The following is a 12,692-nucleotide window of genomic DNA, read 5'->3' as shown; positions in this document are numbered from 1 at the left end:
GCATCCCATACAAGGAGATGTACGTGCTCCTGGAGGAGGAGTGGACCCTGGACAGTTCTATCTGGTCAGGCTCCAACACCGCCAGAGCGGACGGAGTCAACATATTGGTGACCAACCCCTACCTCCAACAAGTCCAACATGGTGGTCAAGAGTGGGCCACATTAAGGCAGTTACAGTGCATTCGGAAAGTATTCAGACCTCTTGAATTTTTCCTAATTTTGTTATATTACCTTATTATAAAATGATTAAATTAATTTCCTCATCAATTTTTTTATTTCACCTTTATTTAACTAGGCAAGTCAGTTAAAAACAAATTGTTATTTACAATGACGGCCTAGGAACAGTGGGTTAACTGCCTTGTTCAGGGGCAGAACGACAGATTTTTACCTTGTCAGCTCAGGGATTCGATCTAGCAACCTTTCAGTTACTGGCCCAATGCTCTAACCACTACACTACCTGTCGCCCCAATCTACACACAATACTCAAAATGACAAAGAGAAAACAGGTTTTTAGAAATATTCACAAATGTATTAAAAATAAAAAACGTAAATATCTTATTTGCATAAGTATTCAGACCCTTTGCTATGAGACTCAACATTGAGATCAGGTGCATCCTGTTTCCATTGATCATCCTTGAGATGTTCCTGCAACTTGATTGGTAAATTCAATTGATTGGACATGACTTGGAAAGGCACACATCTGTCTACATAAGGTCCCACAGTTGACAGTGCATGTCAGAGCAAAAACCAAGCCAGGAGGTCGAAGGAATTGTCCAAATGGTTTGTGTAGAGGCACAGATCTGGGGAAGGGTACCAAAACATTTCTGCAGCATTGACAGTCCGCAAGAACACAGTGTCCTCCATCATTCTTAAATGAAAGAAGTTTGGAACCACCAAGACTCTTCCTAGAGCTGGCCGCCCGGCCAAACTGAGCAATCGGGGAGAAGGGCGTTGGTCAGGGGGGTGACCAAGAACCCGATGGTCACTCTGAGAGAGCTCCTGAGTTCCTCTGGAGAGATGGGAGAAAAGAACAACCATCTCTTCAACACTCCACCAATCAGGCATTTACGGTAGAGCGGCCAGACGGAAGCCATTCCTAAGGAAAGGCACATGACAGCCTGCTTGGACTTTGCCAAATGGCACCTAAAGACTCTCAGACCATGGTCTGATGAAACCAAGATTGAACTCTGGCCTGAATGCCAAGCGTCGCATCTGGAGGAAACCTGGCACAATCTCTTCGGTGAAGCATAGTGGTGGCAGCATCTTGCTGTGGGGTTGTTTTTCAGTGGCAAGGACTGGGAGACTAGTCAGGATCGAGGGAAAGATGAACAGAGCAAACTACAGAGATCCTTAATGAAAACCTGCTCCAGAGCACTCAGGACCTCAGACTGGGGTGAGGGTTCACCTTCGAACAGGACAACGACCCTAAGCGTACAGCCAAGACAACACAAGAGTGGCTTCAGGACAAGTCTCTGAATGTCCTTGAGTGGCCCAGCCAGAGCCCAGACTTGAACCTGATCGAACATCTCTGGAGAGACCTGAAAATAGCTGTGCAGCGACACTCCCCATCCAACCTGGGAGAGGATCTGCAGAAAAAAAATGGGAGAAACTCCCCAAATACAGGTGTGCCAAGCTTGTAGCATCATACCCAAGAAGACTTGAGGCTGTAATCACTGCCAAAGGTGCTTCATAAAAGTACTGAGTAAAGGGTCTGAATACTTATGTAAATATGATATTTCAGTCTTTTATTTTTTATACAGTTGCAAAAAAAAACTGTTTTTGCTTTGTCATTATGCGGTATTGTGTGTAGATTGATGAGGAATTTATTTTGTTGTATCCATTTTAGAATAAGGCTGTAACGTAACAAAAAAGTCAAGGGGTCTGAGTACTTTCCGAATGCACTGTATATACAATTTATAAAGTATTACATTTCATAGCACTTTACCAGATACATTTAATGTGTTCCGTCAGGCCACTACTCCACTATCACATATTTACAATACAACATCCATGTGTACGTGTGTGTAGAGTGCGTGTATTATCATGTGTCTGTGCTTGTGTGTGTGTCTCTTCACAGATCCCGCTGTTCCATAAAGGTGTATTTTTCATGTTTTTGTTTGTTTTTTTATCTGATTCTACTGCTTGCATCCATTACCTGATGTCGAATAGAGTTCCATGTAGCCATGGCTCTATGTAGTACTGTGCACCTCCCATAGTCTGTTGACTTGGGGATTGTGAAGAGACCTTTGGTGGGATGTCTTGTGGGGTATGCATGGGTGTCCGAGCTGTGTGCTAGTAGATTAACCAGACAGCTCAGTGCAATCAGCATATCCACACTTCTTACAAAAACAAGTAGCGATGAAGTCAATCTCTCCTCCACTTTGAGCCATGAGAGATTTACATGCATATTAATAGTAATAGCCCCAGACCAGACTTGTATTCCCAGTAGGTCCATCAATGACAACCTGCTCCTGGTGAGAGATCTCATCCTGCACTCCCAGGAGTGGCGGTCCCCTTTGGGCCTTCTCATTCTAGACCATGAGAAAGCTTTTGACAGGGTTAGCCATGGCGTCCTGCAGATGGTGCTAACCAAGATGAACTTCCTCCAACATCTCATCCACTGCTACCAGAACATCACAAGCAGGTTCTGGTAAACAACACCATCACAGACCCATTCCTCATCTGATCCGGCATACACCACTGCTGCCCCTTAGCCTCTCTGGGGTAAATCCTCTACCTAGAGCCTTTTCTCCAGAAGATCAGGTCAACACCAGGAATCCCTGGCTACCAGATACTGGGGGAGAGGCTTAAAGTGGCGGCGTACATGGATGACATCACCAACATCGGCACAGATTGTCGCTCGATTGCCACAGCAACAAAAGTGGTGGACGACTACTGTGCAACCACTGGTGCCCTTGTCAACAGGGGAGTGAACTGTACCTGTCACAGGACTGGCATGAGACTCTCACTACCTCGTTCCCTGTCAAAACATAGACCATCAAGCTGCTTGTGGTCACCTTCCAGAGGGATGGAGGTGGCTCCATCCAACAGAAGATCTGCGAATGGAATGCATGGTCCCTCAGAATTATCCTGGTCTTGAAGGCAAACATTCTCCCCATTCTCCTGTACCTAGGCAGGGTGTTCCCCCAGACAGAGCAACCAGGAAGAAGATAGAACGCATGATGTTCACCTTTGGAGGAGCCAGATGGAACGACTCAAGCACAGCACCCTGTACAAAGCAGTTGAGAACATGGGGAAGGGGGTCACAGACATCCTTACATCCAGAAGGTGAGGTCAGTACAGGTCCATCAAAGTTGGGATCGAGAGACTGAAAACAGCTTCTATCTCAAGGCCATCAGACTGTTAAATAGCCATCACTAGCACATTAGAGGCTGCTATCTATATACATTGACTTGAAATCACTGGCCACTTTAATAAATGGAACACTAGGCACTTTAATAATGTTTACATATTTTATATTACTCTTCTCATATGTATATACTCTATTCTATTCTACTGTATATTAGTCTATGCCGCTCTGGCATTGCTCGTCCATATATTTATATATTCTTAATTCCATTTCTTTACTTAGATTTGTGTGCATTGGGTATATGTTGTACAATTGTTAGATATTTAAGCAATAACGCACGAGGGGGTGTGGTATATGAACGACGCAAAGCGGAGTGCCTGGATACAGCCGTTAGCCGTGGTATATTGGCCATATACCACAAACCTCCGTGGTGCATTATTGCTATTATAAACTGGTTACCAACGTAATTAGAGCAGTAAAAATATATGTTTTGTCAAACCCATAGTATACATTCTGTTATACCACAGCTGTCAATCAATCAGCATTCAGGGCTCGAACCACCCAGTTTATAATACTTGTTAGATATTACTGCATTGTCGGCACTAGAAAGACAAGCATTTTGTTACACCCGCAATAACATCTGCTAAACACCTGTAAGTGACTAATAACATTTGCTTTGATCTGATTTATACGACAACAACAAAAATACAAGAAATCCTTTGCTCTGGGCTACGTGGGGCAGAATGTGGCCAATGGCAGAGTCACATGATGATGGTCCCTAGCTCAAAGCCAAACTAGGGGAACTCTACGGGAACCCAGACGCTGTGAATCTGCTTAACTGTAACAACAACATCGGCCAATACAACAGATCTACGAAATACATCCAGGGGCTGGAGTCAAAGATAAGCCCCAAACCCAGCCAGAATATTTTACCAAACCCCCACTAGCAGGACAGTGAGGGCAAATCTAAGTATGTGTATTGACCCATAAGCAAAACATTGTTATGGAAGTATGAAATTATTGCTTTGTTTTAATAAATATTTGCCTTAACTATTGCCTCAAACATTTCTATGTTTCGCTGAGGTCATTCTTTTATCATATCAATGAGGTTTGAGTTCCTTATTTTACCAGCAGGGGCCCCCACAGGGCTGAGGTTCTCCACTGGATAACAGTACAGAAAAACAGGATAGATTAATAGCAGATGTAGTATCATATCTACACACTAGGGAGAGAAGACACCAAACAAAGTCTAGTAGGATATGTGCCATTTAATAGTGTCTATAACCAGTTATCCATCAAACATTTTAGGTGAGAAAAATACGTTGGATAAAAAATGTCACGACAGGCCTGATGGAAACACCACATTTGTCGGTAAACTTTCCAAATGTCAACAAAACAAAATACGATAGACAAGGTGGATTATTTTTGTGTTGGTAAAATTAATAGTGTGAGACATGTCGGTGGAAACGCTTTTATACACATATATTGATATAATAACAATCATATCGAAGTAAACTTGGAGTCACACAATGACGTGATCCTTCCACTAAGACTCTGGGAAAGCATGCAGTTTATGAGGCTACAGATTAAATAAATTATGATCGTCACAGGGTAGTGAAAGTGCAAGGTGATGAGCTTGATTCTCCTTTCCAATAAATATTGAGGGTCTTATTCTTGTGACATGATCGATGCTTGGCTGCCATTTGACAAATCAAAAATATTCTCACTCTTTTGTCCATAATAATCTCATAGTTTAGGCTATAGGCCTACCTGCACGGTGGGCTATCTACTGCAAGCTGTTGGCTAGGGCGCACGTGGCAATACCAGAATGTGCACATTCGCTATATAATGCCACATTTTTTTGTGATAAAATCATCAGTAGAGATGAAAATGCGATGGAAACCCATTCAACTAGTATTTTTTATTTGGTACATGGGAATTTAACTGCAAAACTTATTTTTATGTGCACTACGTTATCACGCACTGCCTTTTATCCACAACAAGTCAATTTGATGGAAACACATTTCTGTTGGGAAAATGAGCATATTGTTTAAATGAGGATTTTTAAATATTCACATGAAAATCTGTCACCAATTGGATGGAAATCTAGCTTATCAGAGGCCTTCAATCAAAGGCTTTCTTTTAGAGTCATTTTAAATTAGCTGTATTTGTAAACATATACAATGGGGGAATAAAGTATTTGATCCCCTGCTGATTTTGTACGTTTGCCCACTTACAAAGAAATGATCAGTCTATAATTTTAATGGTAGGTTTATTTGAACAATGAGAGACAGAATAACAACCAAAAAATCCTGAAAAACGCATGTCAAAAATGTTATAAAATTATTAGCATTTTAATGAGGGAAATAAGTATTTGACCCCTCTGCAAAACATGACTTAGTACTTGGTGGCAAAACCCTTGTTGGCAATCACAGAGGTCAGGTTTGCACACATCTCAGGAGGGATTTTGTCCCACTCCTCTTTGCAGATCTTCTCCAAGTCATTAAGGTTTCGAGGCTGACGTTTGGCAACTCGAACCTTCAGCTCCCTCCACAGATATTCTATGAGATTAAGGTCTGGAGACTGGCTAGGCCACTCCAGGACCTTAATGTGCTTCTTCTTGAGCCAATCCTTTGTTGCCTTGGCCGTGTGTTTTGTGTCATTGTCATGCTGGAATACCCATCCACGACCCATTTTCGATGCCCTGGCTTAAGGAAGGAGGTTCTCACCCAAGATTTGACAGTACATGGCCCCGTCTATCATCCCTTTGATGCGTTGAAGTTGTCCTGTCCCCTTAGCAGAAAAACACCCCCAAAACATTATGTTTCCACCTCCATGTTTGATGGTGGAGATAGTGTTCTTGGGGTCATAGGCAGCATTCCTCCTCCTCCAAACACGGTGAGTTGAGTTGATGCCAAAGAGCTCCATTTTGGTCTGATCTGACCACAACACTTTCACCAGTTGTCTTCTGAATCATTCAGATGTTCATTGGCAAACTTCAGACGGGCATGTATATGTATTTTTGAGCAGGGGGACCTTGCGGGTGCTGCAGGATTTCAGTCCTTCATGGTGTAGTGTGTTACCAATTGTTTTCTTGGTGACTATGGTCCCAGCTGCCTTGAGATCATTGACAAGATCCTCCCGTGTAGTTCTGGGCTGATTCCTCACCGTTCTCATGATCATTGCAACTCCACGAGGTGAGATCTTGCATGGAGCCCCAGGCCAAAGGATATTGACAGTTCTTTTGTGTTTCTTCCATTTACGAATAATCGCACCAAATGTTGTCACCTTCTCACCAAGCTGCTTGGCAATGGTCTTGTAGCCCATTCCAGCCTTGTGTAGGTCTACAATCTTGTCCCTGACATCCTTGGAGAGCTCTTTGGTCTATCCCATGGTGGAGAGTTTGGAATCTGATTGATTGATTGCTTCTGTGGACAGGTGTCTTTTATACAGGTAATCAGCTGTGGTTAGGAGCACTCCCTTTAAGAGTGTGCTCCTAATCTCAGCTTGTTACCTGTATAAAAGACACCTGGGAGCCAGAAATCTTTCTGATTGAGAGGGGGTCAAATACTTATTTCCCTCATTAAAATGCTAATCAATTTATAACATTTCTGACATGCGTTTTTCTGGATATTTTTGTTGTTATTCTGTCTCTCACTGTTCAAATAAACCCACCATTAAAATTATAGACTGATCATTTATTTGTCAGTGGGCAAACGTACAAATTCAGCAGGGGATCAAATACTTTTTTCCCTCACTGTATGAGAGAAGGTTGGTGTGTGTGTGATGAAGAGCAGTGACCATGCTCATGTACACCTGACTGCCGAGCATCTCTCCCTTCCTGGTCCCATCAACTCACCAATCACAGCTCAGCGCTACCCAGGGACAGCAGTGTGGCTGCACATGTGACGGCCATGTGTGATCAAAATCATAGGTAGCTGTAAAAATGATGTGTCTGCTGGCTTTTACTTTGTGTCGGTCTATTATGTGCTTCCACATTTATCTTCTTCTATTGGACAATATTGATCAGCCTGAGATGGTTGCTAAACTCAACATCTTTGACTTAAATGTACACCAGTTCTTTAAACCTTGATCGCAGTTTATTAATAATCATCATTGCACCAGGATCTTTGACCCAATGCCCAATTCTTTGTTGTCCATAAACTATATAGACTGGACTATGAAGTGATAACATTATGATTATAACTATCTGCCAGGATATTTGAGCCAAAAACCTGGTTACATCTGCCAGGAGGCAGAAACTTCCCCACAAGTGGATCTTCCAACAAGACAATAACCCCAAGCACACATCAAAATCCACAAAGAAATTATTGACCACAACATCAACATTTTGCCGTGGCCATCTCAGTCTCAAGACATTAACCCCATTGAAAACCTGTAGTTTGAATTGAAGAGGGCAGTCCATAAGCGCAGTAGAAAGATATCTAGGATCTGGAAAGATACTGTATGAGAGGAATGGTCTAAGATCCTTCCCAATGTGTTCTCCAATCTCTTAAAAACCCCATCTTTTTGAGAGAATAACAATATTGCTTGTTAAACAAAATCTCTTTCTCTAAGCAATTGTATTACTATAAAAGAATATAATTTCCCAATTTCTTTTTGCAATATAATTTAGCTCAGTATTTGTATTATTTACATTACTGTATTATTATTGTGCTTCTGCATCCAAATGACCTCCAGATAAATATTAAAAATTGCCTTTGGAGCTTACTGATTGTTGAGGGACTACCACGGTATCTGTGTGTGTGTGTGTGTGTGTTTATTTATGTATGACAGAAGCAGAGAGAACATCCATAGCAGTGTGTCTCTCCTTATGACCACCCGGGCCTGAGAAGCAGGTAGACTGCAGCAACTCCCCATTAGAGTTGTTGTGTTTGTGGCAGAACTTGATTCCAGAATATAAATTTCCCCGCAACATGCACTCTTGACGAACCAAGCCGATAAAATACTTTATTAATACGCTTATATAATGTATGTCAACATTTATAGACAAAATATGTACATCAAACATCTTTCTGGTAGGTCCCAAAATATCAAAGTACCTCTTTCTATAGAAAACTCATCTTCTGTTAAAACATATACATTCACTTCTCGCCAACTCCCAAATACATTTCATAAACATCTGATGTTTTCTTTTATCAGTGTTTCACAAGTAAAAGGCAACAGCATGAACAAACTCCAGGTTTGACTTGAGCAGAAACAGATTGCAGATCAGGGTCAGCATAGGGCTACAGTATGTACATGATTTCTGAGTTATTATGCGGTAAAACGACTGTCCAACCTTTCTCTCTGGTTCGAGCGTTAGGACACGTATCAAAAATAGAGATGTACAAGAAGTATAAACAATAATTACAGAGTCCCTCTAAACTGTCAGTGAATTCCCAACTTGACATGGTCACATGATGACCTCACTAACTCCATACAGTAGGGAAATTATTTCACTCAGGATGTTTGTTGTTGTCATAGGGAATGGGGCAAAGCACATTGTCAGTGATGGCAATGGTGACCTAAGGTAAATAGACAGCAAACTTTGGGTGAATGGTAACTATTGACATTTGGTGTGACATGGTTTACAAGGACGGTGTGTGTACAACTGAGCCCTGTCAGTGTCCACAGCATGTAGAAACCTCAACGGCAGCAGCATCTACGGGATTGCCACTTTTTTACATTTATACATTCAACCGTGTTTGTGTGTGTGTGTGTGTGTGTGTGTGTGTGTGTGTGTGTGTGTGTGTGTGTGTGTGTGTGTGTATCCAGATCCGTGGGGTCAATGTTGCACTCAGCACTCTGGTGGGGGTATAAAGTCAAACATTCAGAGAGGGTTAGGTAACAGGTTGAGCTGTCTTCCATCCACACATTCCCTCTTTCTTTTATTCTCTTTTTCTGTTCGCAGCTGTGGATTATGCTTCACCGGTCTGGGACCAGACCTTCTGCATGCGCTCTGTCTGTCTCCCTTCTGTCTTCTGACTTCTGGGATGAGGGATGAGGGGAGAGGGGTGGTGGTGGGTGATCTGACTGTCCGGTCATGTTCTCCTCCATGTACCCTTTCAGCATAGCAGTCTATGTTCAATAACACTTTTCTGTGTAAGTGTTCAGTGGTCTCTCAGTCTTTGGTTTCCAGGTTCATGGGAAGTACCTGCTTTAACACTTGGAGGAAGGCTGGGGAGTCCATGGGGCTTTGGGCTACGGTGGGGGGAGAGGGAGAGCGCCCCCTGGGGGACATCATGATCGAGGGAGAGGGGGCATGCCTGTCACTAGGCATACCCTGCACGGAGCCCCCCAGGCCAGGGTAAATCATGGGCATGGCCCCTGAGTACCAGCACTTCTCCAGCATGGGCAGATAGGCTGCGGCAGAGGGGGGGATGAGGTAGAAGGGCATGCAGAGGGGATGAGGTTGGGCCTGGTGAGGGGAGTAGGCGCTCATGTAGCTGCCGTGGCCGCTGGAGGACGATGAGGATGACTCTCCGCCCGAGAGAGACTCGTCCTCGGATGACTCGACCCGGCTGCGTTTGTGGCACGGCTCATCTTCCTGCTTAATGCAAAATGACGCCCTCTTTTCGCCCAGCGCCCTCTTCAGCTGTTTCTCCTGGCCGTAGTACCCTGCATGCGATGCCAGATGCTCAACCTGCTCGCCACCGTAGCCGCTGTCTGTGTCTGTATCACTGCCGCTCTGCTCGCCTCCCGCATGGGCATACCTCCGCTGGATGACGGGAACGCAGTTCTTCCCATGGCCTTCACTGGGCTTGGGGGGCTGGCCTGCAGGCTTCTCCCTGTGGGCCTGATGATGTTGGTAGTGGCTGGTGGTCTCTTCAGGCCGGGGTTTGCAGGGGCTACGGGGAGGACCCTGGAGGACCTCAGCGGACACCTTGTGCATGTGGTTGACCATGTGGGAGGATGTAAGGTCACCGTGACCCTCCTGGTTGACCAGGTACTGCAGCACCTCCTTGGCACAGACATGGAAGCCTGAGCGGAAGACCTCCTCACTGTTCTCCTGGCTGGAAGAGGACTGCTCTGTAGACAGGAATGAACAACACCACAAACACTGTCAAACACAGATCTACCACAATGCATTATTATGGAAACTACCAAACTACTTTCATCGTATTTGGACGATTCTTGTAAGTAATATATCTTATGGGTATAAATTCCCCTTCTACGCAACCACATCCAAACTAAACTTAGCAGTTATTCTGACTCAGTTCCTTATTATATTATTATGTAATTATAATGCAGTAGATGAGCAATGCACTGTGCTGCATTTGAGAATTTGTGAGGATGTGGTCTGCATCCAAATTGAAACTAGCCAAGGCAAGAGACCACAAGCTATATTTAAATTCACTGATTTGTATGCGCTTCTGCATAATCATCTTATTGTGTGTGTGTGTGTGTGTGTGTGTGTGTGTGTTTGCTTACCGATTTGCATGCCATTCTGCAGACTGAGGATTTTCTGCTGCTGGTTTTCCAGTAGAGTGGTTAGAGCTTTCACATGCTTGAGCGTGAGCTCCAAAACCACAGCCTTCTCCAGATGGCCAAGAGTCTATGGGAAGATCACACACTACTTTCAGCACGGGCTCATCTCTTATGGATTACTAACACACACATGCACACAAACTTGCTCAACAACAACAATCAAAAGCAATAACTAAGTAGATCTACTCAAATACAAAAGTGTAATGTGTAATATTACATTCTTTAATCATTAAAAATACTAATCTGAGGAAATGTGTTCAATTTTAGTTAACATCTCAAAGATGCCATTTGTATTCACATTCATTAATTTAAAATTCCTTTACAGGTCTCACCTGTTAGTCAGGCTGTCACCATAACCTGAAGTACCACCAAGCAACCACTTGATCGCGCCTTAGCCAACATCTACAAGCAGAGAACTGTAGCCAAGTAATGTACTACTTCAAGATAAATAGGAACTTACTGTAAGTTTCAGGTGCTCGGGCAATAAATCTTTCAACTGAGCGATGCACTCGTTTATCCTGTCACGCCTTTTCTTCTCGATAAGTCGATGAGGCAGTTTGTAGGTTTCCTAAAGGCAGGAGTGACATTGAGGTTATATAACAACCTCAGCAGTTTGACAAGCAGCACTGTGAACAGTAACATGGACTCCCAAGGATTACATCATATGGGAAAATAGGTCACCACATGATGTGAATGATCAGGCCAACTAATTGATCTAAATAAATCAATGTTTCAATAGCATTGTATATAATCATAATATTCTTCTATTGTAATCATATTTACAAACAGTTAATTAAGTGAATAAACAGCAATATTGTTTCTATAAAAAAAAGATCTAAAATATCAACCAACCTTGCTGTCATCTCCTCGTTTCATTCCCCGACGGGATTTGTATACATACATAGGGAAATCCATCCTAAAGAAAACCAGAAGACAGTCAATGAGATGTGGGTTTGGTGAGGTTGCGCACTCAATGTCAGGAGACGCGAATGTATGCCACTATGAAGAGGGCAAGCATGGCATACGGCACAAGAAGAATCATCTGCAACTTACCCTTGCATGTCAGACAGCTCAGCCTGCTGGTGCTTGGTGGTGGGTTGCGCACTTGGAATCCTTTCCATTTCCATTTTCTTTAAGCTACTCCAAATGACGCAGGAAAGGGAAAGCTTGTTTTTCCAATGTTTTCACTCAAGAATGCATATGAAATTTAATGGAAGTAAATAGTCCGTGAAATGTTTCACAAAAATATTTCAGTATTTCCTCCAATTTGTAGAGATAAGTAATCTCTTTTACATTTGCATTGTTGTTGTTATGATTATTTATCGCATAATGGGAGCAGTGTCCCGGAGATCTCCACGTAGTCAGTCAAGAGGGAGTCCCGCAGATGCACTAGTCTTGGTTGCGCGTTGGGAAAGTGGGGGAGGACAGAGCTACGTGTTAAATAAACCCCTGACTCTCGCTCGCAATGACCTACCTCTGTCACATGAGTCTCACGTTTTGGACGGCGCTGTCTTCTCGGACTGCCCATTTTCTACTGATAATGAGGATCTGGGGGCGGACGTCGGCGCCACGTCACACCGGAGGGCTGAATCCCGCGTCCAGTGTACCTGGCTAATATAGCCAGGCTAGTAGCTACACAAAACACAGAGCTACGCATCTCCCCAATAATGCTCAGCAGGTTCCACTACTGACAAGACATCATGCCATTAATAATAATATTGATATGGGAATAACTTTGCAAATATTGGGGAGTTTAAAATTGATAATATCTTATCCCAATCCGTTTATTTAGGCTATATCATCCATGGGACTCATCCACCTGTTGCATCATACACGACACAATTTAGCCATAACTTTATAAAAAATAATTCAATTAACGATTAATCATGTAA

The 12,692-nt window shown here is 43.2% G+C and overlaps 1 protein-coding gene across 1 annotated transcript; it reads right to left on the bottom strand.

The window, feature by feature from the left end:
* Positions 1-8,266: 8,266 nt before the first annotated feature.
* Positions 8,267-12,283, bottom strand: LOC106565477 (class E basic helix-loop-helix protein 40). Its single transcript, XM_014132699.2, has 5 exons — positions 11,854-12,283; positions 11,653-11,716; positions 11,261-11,368; positions 10,744-10,867; positions 8,267-10,341 (listed from the first exon to the last, which is right to left on the bottom strand). Exons 1-5 carry the CDS (start codon positions 11,925-11,927, stop codon positions 9,434-9,436), a joined length of 1,278 nt encoding a protein of 425 aa, XP_013988174.2. The 5' UTR covers positions 11,928-12,283; the 3' UTR covers positions 8,267-9,433.
* Between the last annotated feature and the right edge of the window lie 409 nt (positions 12,284-12,692).

This window comes from Salmo salar, chromosome ssa12 (genome assembly GCF_905237065.1).
Source record: "Salmo salar chromosome ssa12, Ssal_v3.1, whole genome shotgun sequence".
Classification (NCBI taxonomy): domain Eukaryota; kingdom Metazoa; phylum Chordata; class Actinopteri; order Salmoniformes; family Salmonidae; genus Salmo; species Salmo salar.
The sequence above is the reverse complement of the archived record's forward strand: the minus strand, read 5'-3'. Positions and strand labels throughout refer to the sequence as shown.